The following is a 22,244-nucleotide window of genomic DNA, read 5'->3' on the forward strand; positions in this document are numbered from 1 at the left end:
AGAAAGTTCAAAAGTATTGCTAAAATCAGGATGCTCATAACACAGCTGACTTATTTTCCCACTACGAATCCAGCTTGTAAATTACATCTCATTTCATAAAATACTGCTATAATACAGAATTTAAAGCTTAAAAAAATTTCATGGGCCACAATAATTGTCTGGAATGGTGCAATGAAGGTGTTTCATGGAAGTAGATCACACTAGTTTTCAGAATAAAAACAAATTAATTAGGTATCATTCACCTATATAATGTAAGAGATCAGTATTAATAATGCTCGTGAGATAACTTGTCTAAAGTCAATATATTATAGAACCACAGCATTACTTCATCAGAAAATGTTTATTAAGTGATCCTGGCCCAGAATCAATTTAATTTGAGCTTCGTAAACTTCTTCTCTGCAGCATGGAGCTCTGTGCTCTCTTACCGATTTATTTTAGGTTTATGGCTGTATTCTCACAAGCTTGGGGTTTTTGCCTTGTGTTCTGCCAATATGGCAAAACAGAAGCATCTTTTACAAAAGTGTATAGGAATGTAAATATAGACGTCTAAATTCATATAGCAGAAGAGGAAACTAAGAATTCTTGATATCTCGAAGAGAAATCTTTCTAGTCATCCAATCCAAGCCTATTTTTATATGTTAGTACCTTCTGTACAGCAGTGTCCATTTCGCGTTTAGGTTCTATGACTTTCTGAACTAATTACTTAACATTAAATCACACTTATTGAGAGTTACCTTTAAGCTCTTCAGAACTACATAACCTCTCTGTTCTCAAAGGTTTTTGTCATCCCTCAGCATGTGCTGTGTGTGATTTTGATGGCACGGGGTTCACACAGTCCTGCAGGTCACTAATGAAAATGGATAGCACAGAACCCAGTGCCAGTTCCTCTGAGGTCCCAGTTAATGTGTTGCTCCCCGTTTGGAAGTTGCACAGCTCTTACTTCTTTCATGATCCCCCAGCCATTTTATATGTCTGCTATAGTATTTTTACCAAGGCAGCAGTTCTGTAGTCAATGGCTTTGCAGTGCCTGGTTTTGGTGCAGAGACAGACATAGGGTTCCTTTCCACTAATACAGAAAATCCTTCAGCTCCAGCTAATTCCTTTTTAGTTACTGAGTTCTTTACCTAATTAACCATTTGGAATGTTGGGTTTTTTAGGTTTGGTTTGGTTTTGTTTTAATACCTTGTCAATAAGTATCCTTTTTAATTTTTTCTGTAATTTTCTGAATTTGGAAACTATATGAGTAGGTTGATAATTATGAATGGCTTTCTAGTGATATATTAGAAAATTAATAGAATACCAGAATTTAAAAAATCCCATTTTTTCTCCATTTCTATTTTTGGCAGAGAAAGTCAAGCTAACAGAAAATAGACAGTTAGGAGCTGCCTCGAGTAATTTGTCTCTTAAGTTGCCAAGACCTCTCTTTGAAGAATGGCCCTAATGAAGAGATGGTGCTCAGAGAGAGATTGTGCTCACATGATATGCTGTTTCTAGCTGGGACAGAGTTAATTTTCTTCACAGTAGCTGGTAGGGGGCTGGGTTTTGCATTTGTGATGAAAACAGTGTTGATAATACAGAGATGTTTGAGCTGTTGCTGAGCAGGGCTTGCACAGATCCAAGGCCTTTTCTGCTCCTCACACCACCCCACCAGTGAGCGGGCTGGGGGTGGGCAAGAGACTGGGAGGGGACACAGCTGGGAGAGCTGACCCCAACTGACCAGAGGGACATTCCATACTATATAAAATCAGCAATAGAATAGGGGGAAGACTGGCTAGGTGACTGCTGCTCAGGGACTGTCTGGGCATTGGTCAGTTGGTGGTGAGCAATTGTTTTCATTTGCATTGCTTTTCCTCCTCAGGTTTTATTTCTCTTTGTTGTTTTCTTTTACATTAAAATAATAATTATTTTATTTAAATTATTAAACTGTTCGTATCTCAACCCACAAGTTTTCTCACTTGTTCTCTTTCCCCCATCCCGCTGTGGGAGGAGTGAGTGGGTGGCTGTGTGGTGCTTCCGACACATGAGCACATCATGGCTGAAACACCAGTTTTGCTCCAGATGCCATGGAAAATAGTCACATACTGCCAAGATGTATCAGTTCAGGTTCTTGTGGTGTTCATACGTATGTATACAGTCACAACATTTTTCAGGCAGTTAAAAATATGTCAGAGTAGCACTTCTATGTTTTTTGCAACCATTTTATTATTGGAGCGTTCTTATCAAGTGATGTGGAGTCAGTTATCTCCTTCTGCTTCCTTTGCATTCCCGTGCAGAACTAATTTCTCTGCTCGCCTGTTGAGTTGATGCTGTAGTCCATGCACATTGAATAATCTGCGTAGAAATATTCACTTGGTCTATTGGGATGACTTATGTCTTTCGTCGTGTTTCAAGAATTTGTAATTTTATCAAGGCACTCTATTCAGCAAGATATTTAAGCACATTGCCTAATCAAAATTTTGAGATGCTTCAAACTATGATTCTATGAAACTACTCAGGTGCTGAGTCAGCATCTCAGTGGTTAGTTGTTGTTGAGCATGACCTGTGAAGGAATAAAACTATTGAAGTCATCTTATATTGAAAATGTCTGGTGATATTCTAGCCACTTCTAGGCTAATTGTCTAATATTGTCTAGACCGTGTAGACTAGTCTATGCTTATTTACTGTCCTGAGACAGAACCTAGTGACACTGGTCCAAAACCAGCCTGTATCTGTACAGGAACTATGATCAGAGATTCTTCCTATTTAGCCTAAATCATACTCAGTGCATGGAGACAGATTTTCTTCTTCAGAAGGATGTTTGATGTGATGCGAAAATGACCTAGGTTTAAATGAAGCACTTAAAACAAGTGCTTTACATTGTAGTGATGAAGCCAGCAATACCTTTAATAACATGACCTCACACTTCCAGCCTCTTGAATTTGAGGGATTTTCTAATGCAAACCATAATGTAAATTAATTGGCTACCAGTAGCCAGGATTCTGAATCTGCTTGAGCCAATAAGTTAATTATCTATGAAAATATGCATAACATGTTTTCGTACGATAATTCTATTAATTATAATAGGTTTTAGATGGCAGTATCATGAATCTGACATACTTAAAGCATACAACTGGGTGTGAATGAACATATTCAAGTATAAAGAATTAAGGTGCCCAGTGAATTTTTAAATCCTTGAGTGACATGTGCTGAGCAGGTTTACAAAAAGTGACATGAGTACACCTAAGCTTGTGTATCTGTCTTTCTAGTTACACACATTGCTAAATTTCAGGATATTCTTTACAACTTCAGCTCAAACCATATGTGTCCGTTTGTGCATCCATGTAGATACGTATGGCTCTCTGGTGTCATGAAGAACTGACTACAGGCTGCGTGCAACTACAGTTATTTCTCTGCATTTATAATTGCCTAGAAGAAAATGTGTAGGAAGCTTTAGTTTCACACTGACAGATTCATAGACTAATGTATTGCTATCACATGCAGTGCATAAAAGCAAGAAAAATAAAGTAATTAAAGCTTCTGTTCAGCCAATTTAGTTGTCAAAATGCATCTGTGAGTTAGATTAAAGGAAGAGGACTTTCAGAAGAACAATAAGATACTAATTATACTAAAGGGCAGCCTGAAAAGTTTCACCTTTTCTGTGGACAAGCAAGAATAATTAAATTGATGAATTTTAAAGCACTGGTCTAAAGCCTCAGGATAACAGAGTGAATGCGCAAGATTTTCTTTGTAACTTCCAGCAATTCGCTTTGGATGTTTTTATATCAAAAATCTATGCTGTGACCAGGAAGTCAGAATCAGCCTGAAAAATGAATGGCAGAATGCTATCAACTATTGGTTGTTTTTTTTTCTCATACCAGAACTCACCATGATTAGCTTTTCAAGTCTGATTTGAAATTGCCCTAAGGCTGAACCAAAAATCAGGATTTTCATTTGCTGGATGAGAGAATATAAGCAAGAAGGAAAATTGATGTTGCTTAGCTGTGTTCCTGCTCAGCACAGTGGGAGCGATGTCCTGTTGCAACCTTTCTTCTCTTTGGTTTACCCAGCTCACAGCACAAGTACCATGAATCCTCCCTTCTGCACTGTCCTGTGTTGCTTTGTAGACCCTAACAGGGACCTGCTCAGGATGGAGGGGGGTGATTTGCTAAGGTTAAGTCTTAACCAAACCACTACTTGGGAAATGGGGTGGCCAGTGTTTGTTTTTGGCAAACGTCTGTCTATGGATTGCAGTTATTAACTGGGTCCTGCAAATGCTTAGGGGAAATCAACTGCCTGAGCTGCTTCTTACCGAAGTTTGGAAGTACTTGGATACCCGTCTTTATGTGTACATGCCACAGGCAGATTTAACAGGACAGGGAGCCACAGAGTTGTCCTCCCTCTCCTTTCAGCTTTTGTGTCCCTCAGCACTGGACCACGGTGCAATGTAACAGAGCATCTTCAGCAGCTCAGCTCCTGGTGTCAGAGAAGCTGGGAAGGCAAGTGATGCTCAGCCTCTGGCAACAGTGAAAAGTGGCCAACACACTGTCTCACAGTGCTGCCCCTTGTCTCATGTTCTTTCAATTTTTCAGTGTTACATGTACCAACATAAATCAGTTTGAATCAGTTCAAACCAGTTCAGTTTTTTTCAGCTGTTCTACCAAATCATTACTGGACTGACCTAAAAGTGAATCAGATCTGTTTCAGTCAGAGCAATATGTAGATACTAATTGCACTAAACATGGAATGATTTGACTTGGTGAGTGTGCCTGTGACTGTCCATCTGTGGTGGTAACCTGGCCTGGCCTACGTACAAGGAGCTGAATACATTCTCAGGTGGCTGACGAGTCAGCCACAACCATCCTTTTAAAGCCAGCTCAGGTAATGTCTGTGGAAGCCAAAGTCACAGTGTTTACTGCAGTTGAACACACTTTGGATTTGCAAAGGAACCTGAAGCAGTAAGTGTCTAAACTGCATTAAAGAGAAAAATTGGTGCAGCTTTATGGTAAATCATCTGTGTCTTGGAGAGTCTCCATTTTTGATGGTGTCTCTAGGCATTAGTATGAAACTTCTGCTGTTAGTATTTGTGCTCTCATTATGTAAGACTGAAGTCTTAGGAGATAGCTTGCCCTTTACAATAAGTGCTTAATTAATGAAAATAACATATATCAAAGAACATAGCAAAAATAATAGCTGATGTACTTTTCACTTTAGTGCTCTTCGCTTTCAAGTATTTAGTTTTGCTATGGGTTGAGTTTATGTAACACCTTAATTTTGTATTTTTCACAGAAATGTAACCTGGAATAATTTAGCTATCCCAGACACCCACTGTTCCAGAGAGCTAGAAGAAGGTTACCAGTGCCCACCTGGATTTAAATGCATGGACCTTGAAGTTCTGGGACTAAGCAGGCAAGAGCTGGGCTACAGTGGCTTTAATGAGATAGGTCTGTCCTACTGATAACATCCATTTCAGTATCCGTTTAAAAATGTTTATGAAATGAATAGAACAGATAGCTCATGTCTGTGCTGAAAAGATATCAAGTGCAATCAGTATTCTGTTCAAGTAGAGCACATGCCAGAGAAAGAAACCATGCTATTTACTTTGGAATGATGAAGTTATCATCTATTTTTACAGTACCTGGGATCCCAGGATTTAAATAACTTTAAAACAATGTCTTTATTTAAGTAGAGTCAACCGTTGATTATCACCAGTATGCAAATGCGATGACTAATTTCTGTGTTTTATTTATGATTCATTTTAGAGTATATAATTCATCCTATTGGTCTAATTTTAGTAGTAATTCCCATGCAAAAAAACCCATCCAGAATTACTTTGATAATCATCTTGGTACTAAAGAGAAATGGGGAGAGGAAATGAGATCACGTGTTTCTGTGGTAAACTTGATCCAAACTGTGTAAGTCAGAACATCACCCAGAAAAATGACTGGGAATCAGGCAGATTTTGCAATACAGGTGCAATTTGTGTTCTGTGAAAAACACTGCAGAGTCTCCAGGAGGATGCGTTCTCTGCCTACGGCAATGTGTCGTTCCATCCCCATGGTGCAGAACAGTAATTCAGCAAAGGTGGCAAGAGCATGGGCAGTTGTGGCGAGATCCGTATCCAAATGGAAAATATGCCGTTACCCTGTCAGAACATTGTGGTTATCTCACGTTTACTTAACACACAAAGGTCCAACAGGAGCCTGCAGCTGTAAATTTTCATTTCAGTACAGGTAGGGAAGTCCCTTCAAATGATAAAGCATACCTGCAGGCCGTATTCTTTCTGATGTAACTCTCTGACTCTGATAAGCTTTTTTTTTTCATTTTCCCTGGCTTGAGCTCCAGACCGTTATCCTGGCCCCAGCTGAACCTGAAGGTAGTAAAAAGGTTTAATGATTGAATGACTGCAATCAAAAAAGTTTTTTTTGAATATTGAAAGCCTTTTTCCCAGGCTGCTGAATATACACAATGAGCCAGAGAGTTACAAGAAATAGTCTCAGAGTCCTATTACAACAAGTACTCTGTGATACCAAATGCTTTCTGAACAAAACCTGCCATTTGTGTCCTGTCTTTTTTCTCATGAGAAAGGGATAAAAAACTGATTTCAACCAACCTCCATTCTGTTTCCCATGGGAGTCAGAAGCGTACCAGTTGTACCAGCACTGCTTAACTGAATAGCACTGCTGATAGTACCTATCTTTTATATGCATTTTTTTCTTCAGTAGATCTCAAAGGATAACCCTGTCTGATCTCTCAGACAACCTCCACATTCCAAAGTTAGTGGCATTCTGCCATGCCTGGGTGAACATGAGCTGAGTTCTGACTAGAAGATGAAAACATGAACACACAAGTTCTCTCATTGGAGATGGTTTGGCAGGGGAGTGTGGGATAGGTGTATCAGCAGGAGAATTATGCCTCAGATTGAAATCACCCTTCTTATCTTGACATTCAGAATTATTTGTGGCATTGAAGGCTGTTATTCTAGCTGCCTACCTGGCCACTAGGGAAAGTAGTTGCAATGCCTTAGACAAGCTTAACTGGGTAGATGATTTGAAAGAGGCTCAGAGTGCTTAATAAAGGAGGCCAGTATGTTTTTTATGATGGAGGCAAGTTGGCAAAAATGGGTGAAATAGTTTGTCCCAGGGCGCTTGCAAAGCTGGTTGAAAAAACAGGGCTCAAACCCTGTCTCCTGAGTCACAGTCCTATACTTTATTAATATTTCTTTCTGAGTGCTGCATTTTAAAGATCAGAGGTTGCTAATAGACTTAGAAGACTTGTCATTGTTATATTGTTTTTGACTAGAAATAGATTAACCAGGATATACCATCTCTCGGTACAGCAGCCTGAAGTTAAGTTGAATGTCCATTGAAAGCTGATTACTAAACTTCAAAATACTGGGTAAGACACAGCAGCTTTGCCACAAAATGTTAAATAAGCTTCCTCTAATTGGGAATGTTAAAAGTAGGATTATAAGCAACAAATCTATCAGTATTTTATAAATCTACATTTTGTGATGCACCTTTGTATGTAGTGTACAGGTAAGTAATTCAGTAGATCTTTTCTGTGTAATTATGCTGTTTTGTTGTATACGTTCATTGCTACTTTACTTGCAGATATTATTACACAGCCTGTCCTGTTGGTTCCTGAAATCTATCATTACAAAAATCACAAGAGCGTAGCAATTTGGCAGCTACTGTATAATTAGTAGCACTTAATTTGCAGTATATGAGTACAAGCTATGCATATTTGAATTTGATAATTTCTGTTATTTTTCTGCTCTTTAAAGAAAAAATAAGGTTTTTTATAATTTTATTACTGGGTGAAGACCTAAAACTGCCCTAATTGGATAAAAATTTCTAGAGTTTTTTATACTGTGGGGACAATGCCAAGTAGTTAGTTTCTTATTTGGAAAACCCCTTAATTGTGGCCATACCCTGTTCACATTTTTATAAATGGCTTTGGCTTTAAAAGGATGAAAATTGGAAAGATGATAGTCTAAGTTTTGGTACTTGACAATGTATTTATTTTCCAAGTTTTCTATTTTTAGGTTTGAGGTGTTCTGTTTATCTGTTTTATGTATGCTTCTATGCAAGTATGTATGTTTTGTTTAAGGAAGAACATTGTTATACACGACTGATAAGTAAGGCTTGAAATGGTCTTGTCAGGGTAATCTAGGCCATCCCCTTCTGATCTGAAGCAGATTTCACAATGTTTCCAGGCAATCTATTGCACTGCTTCATTGTATGTACTCTTTGGAAGATTTTCCTGAAGTATAACCTGAATCTTTCTTTTATGCAATGTAAGACCATAATTTTTTACCTTATTCACTACTGACATAGAAAAGAAACTTTTAAAAAAAGCTTTTCTGCATCTTTCAAGACTATCATTATGCCTCTTCTACCCTCTATGGCCCTGCTGGACCGTGTAGCTCCAAATGTCTCAGTCTTTTGCTAGAGGACTTACATTTTGTACCTTAAGTTATTCTTCTTGTCCCTCTCTAGACTTTCTCCAGCTGATTCACCTTTTTGTTGCAGTGCAGTACTGGCAGAATACCCCAGTAGAGCCATTACTTTATGTGGTTTTAAGCTTTATTAGTGTCTCCACATCCCAGTGAGATATTTTCCATTTTCAGAACAGCATGTTGTGGGTGATTCATGCGTTTTTCTCATTTGTTACAGCTCTCATGTCCTTTTGGAAGAGCTGCCATCACTGTTTCCCATCCTTTACTTGTTTATTATTTCTTTATAAATGCAGACTCTTGCATTTGCCTCTGTTGAATAGCATACTTCACTTTTTTTTTCTCCTGACTATTTTTTCAATTTGCAAAGACCTTCTGGAGTTTTAGTTCTTTCCTCCTGAATACTTTCAATGCCTCTTAGCTTACTTCTATCTGAAATTTGATGAGTATAATTGATTTTCTATTAATATCAACCTGGTCAAGAGCGAAAAAGTAAGTAGAACTAGACCAAGATCAGACTCTGTTGGAACCTCATTTGGCAATCTACTTTTCTGACAATGTTTCCTTAAGAGCTGCTCATAAGGCACTTAACAAATGGTTTTGCCCCCATCAGCGAGTGGTTTCACCTGGCCATATTTCTGTTTGTTGTCATGGTGAGACAATGTTAAAAACCTTTTAAAATCAGGATGCAGACCATCAGGTGCTTCTGCTCTCTTCTGCATTTGTACAGCAATAATACAATAAAATTTGAGCAACCTGATCTAGTTCAAGGTGTCCCTGCTCATTGCAGGGGTGTTGGACTAGATGAGCTTTGAAGGTCCCTTCCAACCCAAACTATTCTATGGTTCTATGATTTGTGCCATAGGTTCTCCAGTGCCTGCATCCTTTCAGTATGTATTAATAATATGATACACCAGAAGTTAGTGAAGGTAATTTTTCAAACGTGGGCCACATCAGCATATATCTACAGCTCATGCCTCTGTTCTTCAACCTACATATTTCTAGACTGGATGTAGAATGAAATTCACACCAGTCACTTTTGCCAACATTACCAGTGTAATTTCTAACGAGAGTGACATTACTAAAAGCCAGGGCAGTTCTGTCTGGCTGTAGCTCTAGGAAAGCTGTAAGAAGCAGTCACAGAGGTCTATGTTAGAACAGTTTATGAAACTGGAGAATTAATGAAACATTGAGTGGAGAACCAATTAGCTAAGGCCTCAGTACCCCAAGTCCCTTTCTCTGTGTATTCTGAAATGGGAGGAGGGAGTAGGGCAACAAAGATGATAAAGGGAGTGGAGCACCTCCCTTATGAAGAAAGGCTGAGGGAGCTTGGTCTCTTTAACCTGGAGAAGAGGAGACTGAGGGGAGACCTTATTAATGTTTACAAATATATAAAGGGTGAGTTTCACAAGGATGGAGCCAGGCTCTTCTCGGTGACAACCAATGGTAGGACAAGGGGTAATGGGTTCAAACTGGAGCACAAGAGGTTCCACTTAAATTTGAGAAGAAACTTCTTCTCAGTGAGGGTGACAGAGCACTGGAACAGGCTGCCCAGGGGGGTTGTGGAGTCTCCTTCTCTGGAGACATTCAAAACCCACCTGGACACATTCCTGTGTAGCCTCATCTAGGTGTTCCTGCTCTGGCAAAGGGATTGGACTAGATGATCTTTTGATGTCCTTTCCAGTCACTGACATCCTGTGATTCTGTGATTCTATAATAGTAGAGAAAGAATAATCTGCCCCCCTGGGTGAGGTGACTTCAGATGTTTCAGGTTCCAGCTGATGGGAGGCTACAAGAAGTTACTGCTTTCTTCTACTAAGTTGCTTGTGAACTCAGCAGAAACCCAAGTACTCTTTCCAACACTTCAACACAGAGCTTGACTTCTTAAGTAGGTGTTGTTCTTGTACAGTGGGAGCCTTCGTATTAAGTGAAGTATTCTATCCATCAGGATGTTTGAAAGATTTTTCGCATACTACCTGTGGGGCTGAGTGGGAGTAAGAGAAAGGATATGAATGAAAGGCTTGGCTGACTGTGGGGATGTGGGTGGCAAAGCTCTTTACTAGTGACTATACCTGCATGGTACTGTCAAGCTCTTCTCTTTCTCAGACTTCTTAGCTGATTTTGATTCAGGCTTGTATAAAAAGGTTGATGTTTCCTTCATATTAAAACAGCCTTCAGCCTTGTCCCCCACTGAGAGCATCAGGTACATTCACAGTTGGCCTGTTTCTTCTTTCTGATTTTATGCTCTTATTCTCCGTGTTTTTCCTAGCAGTGTTTAATTCCATAGGGTGTAGTTGATAGGATGACAGTATCATGAAGTGTGCAAAAAATATTGAGCTAAGTATTGAGAAACATTACCTTTGTTTTGTGAATAAACCTCAGTAATTGTACAGCTCATTAGCCATGTGATTGTATTTGCCTATTTTCATCTGCTATATCTAAAAGGCATTAATATCATTGTTGAATTAAATAAGAGCATTAAAGACTTGACAATTGAACTATGACAAATACTTCTGTTTTCCATGTCACTGTTTATCTGAGTGTCCATCTACCTTTATTCGTTATTAACATGGCAGTAATTTCTATCAGGACCACATGAGGATGTTGGTAGAGCTGTCTATGCGGGTGCTGCTGGAAGGGATGCCACATAGACACAAAAGTGCCCGAACCCGTGCTGTTCCTGGATACTTGGCATTTTTCCTCCTTACCTGTACTTTCCACACAGTACAGATCCTTTTGCATTGAGATTTTTGTAACATCTGGCTAGTAATCATTCCACATGCCTCATGGGTGCAGTCATCTGTAATCATCTACAGATGTACACTTGTAGCTACATTACTGATTTTACTCTTCATATAATCCTAGAGAATGTTTTTTCGTGATTTACAGTGCTACATGTTACTTCAAATATTCTGAAAAGAAAAATGCAGTCCAGAATGAAAGATACGTAGGAGCTAAAAAATGTTCTACAAAGTAAGGGAAATCAATTTTATGCCATGAAAGATCATTCTAAAAGGAGAAGAAGGAGATCTTATTCTATGCTGTATCATCAGCCCATCTGTTGTTTGCTAAGGCCACCGCCCTATTAAATGATACTAATACGTCTCATACTTGCGAAGAGTATTTGACAAAGATTACCATATTAATGTCTGTTTTACATACAAGAGATAAACACACACATGTTGTATCTTTGAGACAAATATTAGAATTTCAGTGGTAAGAAGTGCTTCAAAGCACATATACAAATATTACCTCTGTATTTATCCTTACCTGTCTTACGGTAGAAATGAACACTGTTCAATAGTACTGTGAGCCAGCAACATCATCTCATTTCATGGGCTGTAAAACAACAAGAGAGCTTTAAATCTCAGATATTTCCCGCTTTCATTATAAGGCCTTTTCCCGTACAGTATTAAAATCATAGAATCATTTAGGTTGGAAAAGGCCTTTAAGATCATTGAGTCCAGCTGTTACCTAACACTGCCAAGTTCACCTCTAAACCATATCTCTAAGCACTACATCTTTTAAACACCTCCAGGGACGGTGACTCCACCACTTCCCTGGGCAGCCTGTTCCAATGCCCAAAAACTCTTTCAGTGAAGAAAAGTTTCCTAATATCCAATCTAAACCTCTCCTGGAGCAACTTGAGGTGGACAACAGGATGACCATGAGCCAGCACTGTGCCCTTGTGGCCAGGAAGGCCAATGGCACCCTGGGGTGTATTAGAAGGGGGGTGGTTAGTAGATCGAGAGAGGTCCTCCTTCCCCTCTACTCCACCCTGGTGAGACCACATCTGGAATATTGTGTCCAGTTCTGGGCCCCTCAGTTCCAGAAGGACAGGGAACTGCTGGAGAGGGTCCAGCGTAGGGCAACAAAGATGATTAAGGGAGTGGAGCACCTCCCTTATGAAGAAAGGCTGAGGGAGCTGGGTCTCTTCAGTTTGGAGAAGAGGAGACTGAGGGGTGACCTTATTAATGTTTATAAATATATAAAGGGTGAGTGCCACGAGGATGGAGCCAGGCTCTTCTCGGTGGCAAACAATGATAGGACAAGGGGTAATGGGATCAAGCTGGAACACAAGAGGTTCCACTTAAATTTGAGAAGAAACTTCTTCTCAGTTAAGGTGCCAGAGCACTGGAACAGGCTGCCCATGGAGGTTGTGGAGTCTCCTTCTCTGGAGACATTCAAAACCCGCCTGGACATGTTCCTGTGCGACCTCACCTAGGCGTTCCTGCTCCAGCAGGGGGATTGGACTAGATGATCTTTTGAGGTCCCTTCCAATCCCAAACATACTGTGATACTGTGATTTTCTCTTGTCCTACCACTTGCTACCTGCTAGAAGAGCCCAACCCCCTCCATGCTCCAACCTCCTTTCAGGTGGTTGCAGACAGCGATGAGGTCTCCCTTCAGCCTCCTTTTCTCCAGGCTAAACTGCCCCAGTTCCCTCAGCTGCTCCTCACAGGACTTGTTTTCTGGACCCTTTGCCAGACACTCGGTCTTTCCAGGTCCCTGGCATGGGCAAAAGTTGCAGGTGGATTATGACTGACTAGCTGTCCTAGGCAACTGCCTACTTTGCCAGCTCTGAGACTTTCAGGTCCACGAGGAGCAGTGAATTATCAGCTGATGAACAGAGTAAAAATTATATTTGTAGGTTCTTTGTTCCAAGTAGGAGATACAACTGAGAGTGAAAAGGATTGCAGGGCTGTTTTCAGCCTCCTGATATGCCCTCTTCCTCCCTCCATTTCCCTTTCACACAGTCATCTCCACCTGAATGAAGCCAGCAATGCAGATCAGCATCCCCACCACAGCCTGATTCCCTGGGATCTGAGTCATTTGGTATCTGGGATAATACAAAGCAATGAGGGGATGTAATTGTTAAGTCAGATCCTCCATTTAATTGTACCCATTAAAGTCTGAGAGATTGAGCTTTTATGAAGGAAGCCTTGGCTCAGTAATGATTTCATCAAAGTTTGTAGTGAGATTCCTTATTCTACAGATGATACATACGCTTGATATATGTATTGAATCTTAATGCTCTGTTTTATCCCAACAAGTGCCTCGTAGTATTAAATACTTCGACAAACAGGTCTAATCTTATTCCATTTAGGCAGCTCTTTCATTCAGGCACTTGCATGTAAACTGCCTAATAAAGAGGCCTTCATCCATGATTGCAGCCTGTGGAGTTATCATGTGGTTAACATGACAAGTGATAATGATGTTAGTGTGTGAAGGTGTCAGAATGTAATTAGGGAAGCTATCCAGACTGTCTAGTGATGAAACTCACATTTTCTAAATGTGAGCCAAAAGGACTTAAAGCATGCCCCATTAGTCCGCTGATTAAGAAACCAGTGAAAATAATTATTTCAGAAATGATGATAGATTTTTGTTTTTCTCACTGGAATTCCTTCCTAGGCCATGCAGATGAAGAGCAATAGGGCCCTGATCGCAGCTGAGGCACTGTCAGGGCAAAAGTCCCCTCCACTCAGGTAATTTCCCTTATTTGTTATACTGCCAATTAACATAAACTTGTAATCACTCATTCAGGTATTGAGAAGCAAGGAAGACAAATGGTTAAAGAGAAACTTAGGGAAAACACCTTTCCTCCTTCACCTGACTCAGCTTCAGTCCACATACCTCTCCTCCCCATGTCTTAGTCCCCACTCCTCTGCTTTTGCAGTGGGTGAGGTTGGTAGAGGCGCAGGAAGCTGGGGTTGCTGCATAGGAGGTTGGTTTTTTGTTTTTTTTTTCTGTTCCTCTTTTCATACTCTACTGCTGCTGCTTCTTCCTTCTTAATCATCTCCTCTCCTCCAGAATGGGCTTAGGCATGGGCTCCAGTACCTTCACAGGTGTCCTTGCTCTGGGGTGTCCCCATTACCAAAAGCCTGCCAGTTATGCCCACTGCAGGCACTTAAATAGAATCACAGAATAGTTCCGGTTGGAAGGGACCTTCAGAGGTCATCTAGTCCAAAGCCCCTGCAATGAGCAGGGACATCTGCAACTAGATCAGGTTGCTCAGAGCCCTGTCCAGCCTGGACCTGAATGTCTCCAGGGATGGGGCATCTACCACCTCTCTGGGCAACCTTCTGTTCCACTTTTTCAGCACCCTCATTGTAAAAAATTTCTGCTTCATGTCTAGCCTGAATCTCCCCTCCTTTAGTTTAAAACAATTACCCTTTGTTGTATCACAACAGGCCCTGCTAAAAAGTCTGTCCCCATCTTTCTTGTAGGCCCCTTTTAAGCACTGAAAGCCTGCAATGAGGTCTCCCTGCAGCCTTATCTTCTCCAGGCTGAACAACCCCAACTCTCTCAGCCTGTCCTCACAGCAGAGCTGTTCCACCCTCTTATCATCTTGGTGGCCTCCTCTGGCCCCTCTCCAACAGGTCCATGTCTTTCCTGTACTGAGGGTTCCAGAGCTGGACACAGAACTCCACATGGGTTCTCACCAGAGCGGAGCAGAGGGGCAGAATCACCTCCCTTGACCTGCTGGCCACGCTGCTTTTGATGCAGCCCAGGATAGAGCTGGCCTTCTGGGCTGCAAGTGCATATTGCCAGCTCATGTCCAATCTTTCATCCACACTGGAATAATAAACCTAGGCATGACAGCTTTGACCACCTTGACATGGACACATTCATAAAGTTATACAGGTTTTTGATGAGCATAGAGGAGTATAGAAAACAGTTGAAATGCCGTGTGCAGATGAGAACCCTTTGCAGTCCTCCTTGTGTTGTTCCTCTTGGGAAGTAATTCTAGTACAATGGATGTGAATGCTGTGAGAACTACGTGAATAAGGTAAACAAGTTCAGTTTGTTCCTTAGGTATAATGAACAAGTTGAAAGGGAGTGAACTGGTAAATCCCTGTTTAGGCTAAAGGCACAATACAGTTTTCACTGGTCGCAGCTTCTTAAGGACCTGCTTACAAGGCCATGTTTAGTTTCTCATCAGAAAAAGTTTAATAACAGAAGGCTTTCTGAGTGTAGTGGTTTTGTTGTTGTTTGTTTGTTTGTTTGTTTCCTTTGGAGTGTCCTTTTATGTGGCAGGAAAAGTACTAATTAAATGCAGTAGCTGGAATTTGAATGTAGACAAATTTAGGAAAACATGTAAGTGTCACTACCTACAAAAATAATCACCAGGAAGCTGAAGTGATAACATTCGATATCACTCCTAAAACCATGCTAAAGCCCATACAGGAGTTACTGGATTTGGTGCAGGACATACTTGTTGAAAATCTCAGCTTTTTTTGCTGTATAAATTAATTTTAAATTCTTACAGTTTAATGCTGGATTAAATTATTCCAGGGGTTCCTTTGGGCCTTGATTCCGTGTATTATTTCTTCTTTAGCTTGACAGTTTTTTTGTCAGTATTGTATGTGGCCAAGAAGTGAATGAGCTGCAGTCATATAGCGCAGGAGATGTAGTCTTTGTCTTTTCCTTTGTGGTTTTTTAACTGTGCTTCTGACACTTTGATACTTTCAACAAAAGATAACAGAAAAGAAGTAATGCCAACTTTATTTTTGGCATTATTATGCCAATGGGCTAATATTCTCTGTAAATATCTGTGCTGTATTTTAGCATTTGTATTCTTAAGCGTTGTTTGACTTTACTCCTGGTTTTACATTTTCCTGTTCTGCAAACATTTCTTTCTGACACAACATTCCTCTCAGTGATCACCTTTAATTCCATTCACAGTTCAGACACTCTTTCCTTTGAGGTTCCAAATGCCAGTTTGCGTAGAGGCTTAACTTCAGAAAGCACAATAATTACCATCTTTCTGCGGGGGTTTTACCCACAAACACCCCTTTCTATTATGCTCTTCAGCAGAATATGTAATTTTTGCCATCATGTGAGTCTGAAAGCATTGGAAGCTCTGTTCATCTTACATTATGCTTCCTTGTGTTCTTTGTTAGTGTTAGATCTTGTGGAGAATACGGGATAATATCTAATAGATCAAATTTCATCTCACTGAAATTTTCTTCATACATCGGTGTCACAGTTTCTCTTATGAATGTAGAAACAACATTTTAGGGATTCTTGTCATGATCCAAAGCAATAAAGGTAGCTTTTTCTCAGAAATTGGAGATTTTGCTTCTGTTTGCCAAGTCATAACTTTTTGATGCCTTGCTCATGTGTTGCCTCTCATGTTTTTATGTCACCTTGGTGGCTGAGTTACCACTTTTTCCTCTCCTCAAGAAAGCTTCTTTTTTTGAATGCCTTATCCTCTGTATGCAAAGAATATCATTACTAACTTACTAATTGAACAATTAAAACAATTTCAAGCATTCTGGTCCATCCTTCCCCCACTGCTGACATCCTCAGTAGTTTAGTCGATATTTTATTCTTAAAATAGAAAATATGGTTGATATAATCTTAAACTGACAGAACCGAGAGATTTGGCAATGCAGTGTGTAGAGAATTCATTTTGCTATGAATTACTCAGGCTTGTCTCAGAAGCAAGATGATTTGATTTAATTCTCGGTTTATTGCTACATACACTTTAGCTCAGCCCCAAGAGGAGATGTGTCTTTTTGTTCAGATACGACTCTGTTGGAACATTTCTGCTGCTGCATTTGGTGGACTCAAAGACTCTCATAGTGGGTTGTTGCCTCTGCAAAGTTATTTCTTGATTTGGAGACAGTCTTGTCCTCATTATACCTGTTTTCTCCATTTCGATTTAAGTTTATTCAGGGGTTTATACACTTTATAATCACAGTACCAGTTTTTAAGCCATTTCCCATGATGACCGGATAGCAGCTGACTGGTTTTAGAAATGCCGATATCCTCCGTGTGGAGTTTTCTTCTGAGCAGACACTGAGTGACTGGCCCTTATTTACTGACTTCCTTTGATCATAAATATACTGTTATCCTTTGTAAATTACTTGCTCTCTCAGCCTGACAGGACAGGGTTTATAAACCTCTGTTAACTATGTATGTAAGTGAATATCCCTGTAAATTATTCTTTGAAAATACAGCTTTCCTTACTTAAAAGTTACGCAGTAAGATTTGTAAAAAGGAGACATGCAGGCAATTCACTATTTCTTCCTGATGCAGATAAGATATGGCAGTTACCCAACAATTTGGGGTAATAGTGGTTTTAGGGTGATTACCTCTGTTTAGCAAAGATTCTTTGGCACATGGCAAAATTATTATTGCTGTGGAAGGACTGAATGGGCCTTTAAAACCTGGGCACTTGAACCTTGCGCTGACGAGATGTAGTTTGCCAGGCACCTTCAAATTATTTCACTATTGTTCTTTAGTGTGAGAATTCCATCTAAACAAGCAGAATCATTTTATGATAAAATGGAGGTTCTCTAATATAAGGCAGTGTTCCTCAGTGAGTCTGCATGGACTGTGGCTGTATGTGGAAAGGAGAAAACAGGTCATTTCCTGGTGTACAGGGAACACAGTGCCAAAATGAGCAGACTCAAGCAGGGAAAATTTTCAGTCTCTTCAAGCTCTCTGAATTCTTACTGTTGCTGAAGGGAGTCACATCTGTTGTATCATTGTTGTGTGGGTGATTAAGTTTTACTGGAGAATGTATTAGCAAAGAGCCTTTCGTGAGAAATCTTCAGCAGTTTAGAAACAACTGTGTCTTAAATACATTATGCAAGGCCCTGAATTTTCAGTGGAAAGCCAATGGGCTTTATTTAAAGGCTGTATCTCATCTGGTGGGCCTGCATGTCTGAGGTCCTGGTTTTGTATAGCCTGGCTGTGCCGTGGTCCTAGACCAGAGAGATACTTCATTTCTTCTTCTTTATTCCTGCTTAATTTCTGTGGGAGAAGGAACCCCGATATTTGGACCAGAGGCAGCTCCATTCTGCCTTCCCCGGGGCCGAGGCACCTGTGTCCTGGCGCTCCACAGCACACGTGAACTGGTTATACTGTGTGGATCCAAGGGCATGCCTGGTATGTAAATATTGGCTGTCACTGGTGGTCACAGTGAGCTCTCTGTATTTCTCTGTTGGATGAGTAACACAGAGATACCTGTACCCACAAGTTTTCAAAAAAGAACACTAAGACAATGCTTCTGATTTTGGACAACTGAATAAGTGGCCTGAATGTGAAAATAAATAAATAAATAGATAGCAGGATGCTCCGGTTAACTCCCTTTGCTATTTGATGTTTCTGTGTCCTTGCCACTTTTCTCAGTGAGGCTATTTTAGTTGCCTAGTCAGTAAAGACTTTGTCTTTTTTTTAAGCAGTGATTTAATGACCAAAAAAATGCGCAAATCATATCCATTGAATTAACTCTGTTGCACTGACAAATGGGATGTGGGAAGTTGTCGAGTTTTGGAAACTTTGAGTAATTTGGGCAGTACTCCAGAATTTTAATTTATTGCTGTTTTAATCCCGAAGTAATTGAGTCTTGTATTAAACCAGGCAACCAGGTGAAACTAATGTGAATAGATTAGTACAGTTGTCTTGTACTGACAGTCAAAGAAAACTTTACTGCTTCTGAGAAAATTCAGTGGAATATGTGTTAGTTTCAACAACTAAATAGTTGGCTCTATTTTGTCTTTTGTTCTCTATTTTGTTTGTAATTTTGAAAGCAAGCATTTTGAAGTTTTCCTTCTAATACACCTTTTCATAAGTACTTGCATGATATGGATGGCAGTGTTAAAAAAAATTAAAATCTTACTTGCCAATGTTAAGTAAAAAGCCTATAAACTGTCACTGATCATAAGCAGAAAAGATAGAAGAGCAAAGTGTTGCAGAAAGCCTGTCTTATTAGGAGGGTGTAAGAAAATGAAAGCTGAGGCAGGTCAAATGCAAGCTTTAATTGCATCTCATTATGCTTTTTTCTACTGTAAACTGTATCACCTCAGACATATCGATCCCTAATTGACATACAATTTCCTGTACTGTTGCTTAATTTATCTCAAGTAGCATAGTCTTAAATTCTATGTAAGTAAATTTTCCACTGTGATTAGTAGGAGATCACAAGCATAGTAACAACAACAACAAAAAATTGCAGTAGAGCTGGCTGCCACCAGCTTTTGGATTCTTACTGAGCCACTTGAGTATGCCCACCTCTTGCTCCGGACTGCTTTGTGTGTCTAGAGGGCTTATTTGGTTCACCATGAGGGTTTGAAGAGCCCTGGAGTGGAGCTTGCTGGCTCTGCAGGACTGTGGCTCTTGGTGCACCCTGAGGAAGCCCTTGCTCTGCATCCCCCAGAGAGCCTGCAGCATGTCAGTGCCCGCTGCCCCAAATTAGGAGTTCTGTGTTCTGTAAGTCCTATTTCCACAGCTGACCTTCTCTTGCTTCCTTTCTGCTGTCCCTGCTCCAGCATAGCAAGGTCTCCCAGTGTGATTTTGAGATGATACATGCTCTGTGAAGGCAAAGGTGGAAATTTGCTGTTGTAGTGCTGCTACCATTTACTTATAATTCCTGTGAGAAGCATGAGTTAAAACACTCAGGTCTATTATTTACAGTGACATTTCTTTTTACTCTAATGCAGCGTGCTAACCAAAGGGCCAGATAACTTTGAGAGGCTAAGTAAAGCAATCAGGGGACACATGCATGCTCGGAATGCTATGGTCAAATGGAAATAAATGCATGTTAAGACCATCTTCTTAATGAGGATTTATTAAGAAAATAAATAGAAAGAACTGCTTCGAGCAAAAACAACCTCCCAACCCACCAGTTTGCACTCTGCATGAGAACTGAATAAAGGCTTATGTCAAAGACAATAAGTATTTGTGTGGATAGCTACTCAACAAATCGCAGTCTGACAGGGAAGAGGGAGCAATGTGAAAAAACAGGAAGAGGAGTTAAAGGTGTGACAGTAGTGTGGACAGGCCTAAAACAGGAAGTCTGCCTAATTTCAGCCAGAGTAAGGAGCAGGAAATTCTTAGCCAATAGGCAAAGCATGAAGTTAGGCAATTACAAACCCATCATTCCATACCAAGAAAATTAGATCCTATCGGTTTAATTATCAGTCAGTGCCATTAAGACAATATAGCTCCACATAATGAAAGCTGCAGATACTGTGTAATAGAGGTAATTGCTTTCGCAGTGGAAGATTTTCACTTTCAGACAGGAGCTTCAGTATGCGACTGGTTTACAGTCTTTGACCTTCAACAGTTGCATAGTGCATGGGACACGTTGTTTTTACCCTGGCTCCTGAAATTTGGTTATTTTTGTAAAATTGGTGGAAATGAGCAAAACCACCCACTACAAATACAATCTACAATAGTCATGCAACGTGCCCTCTGTTACTGGAATTACAGCAGCTTACCAGATCATCTTTTGATTTAAGACCTTTGATTTGGTAACACAAGGCCAGCTTGGAGCTTGGCTTTCCCACTTCTGCCTGGGAATAAAGGGGAATAATGCTATTCCAGAAAATCTGGGTCACAGATGGTCACTCTAGAGGGGGTGGCACACACAGAGCAGCCACTTAGGTGTGACTCTCCCGCACGTCAGTTCATCTGGCGGTAAGTGGCTTCACATGTGCTGCTACCCTTGCAGTATCCTGTGGCGAAAGCGTACAGGCGTACTCCTTCTTCATTATATAGTGCACAGTCTCAATTTATTACTCTCTTACTCAAATATTTAAATATTGAATGTTTCTCTTTTTTAAAGTGTTTATTCCCTGCTGTTCTTAGGGACTTTCAGTAGTCACTGTATTCTACTCTAGGGTCAATGTCATGACATTGCCATGTGAAATCTTACTATCTAGTACACAGTGTGGGTATTGGAAAACAGTTTGCAAACTAAAAGAGTAGTATAATATTTTTGATTCCCTGTGAAGTACTGAAATACTTCTTAAAACAACTGTTCACTTCCAGTCACTGCCTTTCTCATAGCAACTGACAAAGACTAGAATCACAGAATGGTTGGGGTTGGAAGAGACCTCTGGAGATCATCTAGTCCAATCCACCTGCTAAAGCAGGTTCACCCAGAGCAGATCACACAGGAATGTGTCCCGGTGGGTTTTGAATGTCTCCAGAGAAGGAGAATCCACAACCTCTCTGGGCAGCCTGTTCCAGTGCTCTGGCACCCACACAGTAAGGAAGTTTTTCATCATATTCAGATGGAACCTCCTGTGTTTCAGTCTGTGCCATTGCCCCTCATCCTGTTGCTGGGCTCCACTGAAAGGAGTCTAGTCCCATCCTCTTGACACCTGTCCTTGAGATATTTATAAGCATAAATAAGGTCCCCTCTCAGCCTTCTCCTTTCCAGGCTGAACAGATCCAGGTCTCTCAGTTTTTCCTCATAAGAAAGATGCTCCAGACCCCTAATCATCTTTGTAGCCTGCCACTGGACTCCCTCCAGTAATTCCGTGTCCTTCTTAAACTGGGGACTGAGAACTGGACACAGTTCTCCAGATGCGGCCTCACCAGGGCAGAGCAGAGGGGGAGGAGAACCTCCCTCCACCTGCTGGTCACACTCTTCCTCATCTATCAAATAGTTACTACTTCTGTATTTTTCTGTACTTAGGACACAATGTTGGGAAATACATCCTGATTTCTTTGCCACGGGGGAAATTTTGTTCCATGAATTGTTTCAATATGCAATAATGGCTATCTTTCATAAAATTTCTATATATATTTTCAGTGGACAGACTCTTTAATGGTACAAGCTGCTTTGGAGGTTCTCCTTAATACTCAGCAGAATTTAACACTTTTTGAAGACACGCTATTCCATCCTCAGGGAAGGTGTGACTGGTCAAGTTACATTTTCTATCATACTGCAGTCAGCATTTTCCACTCTCATCCAAAAGCTCCTTTAGAAAGTTATCTTCTGCTTTTCCAAGAAATGTGTATTACTGTCCCATTACAGTAGAGGGTACCACAATGATCAGTACTTTGC

At 40.4% G+C, this 22,244-nt stretch overlaps 1 protein-coding gene across 1 annotated transcript in view; it reads left to right on the forward strand.

Moving 5' to 3' along the window:
* NALCN (sodium leak channel, non-selective) overlaps nt 1-22,244 on the forward strand; it is a 239,407-nt gene that overhangs the window by 48,425 nt on the left and 168,738 nt on the right. The window contains exon 7 of the mRNA XM_082071240.1: nt 5,266-5,420. Coding sequence (XP_081927366.1) covers nt 5,266-5,420 — 155 coding nt within the window. The remainder of the gene's footprint in view (nt 1-5,265; nt 5,421-22,244) is intronic.

This window comes from Streptopelia decaocto, assembly GCF_964273445.1.
Source record: "Streptopelia decaocto genome assembly, chromosome: 1".
Classification (NCBI taxonomy): domain Eukaryota; kingdom Metazoa; phylum Chordata; class Aves; order Columbiformes; family Columbidae; genus Streptopelia; species Streptopelia decaocto.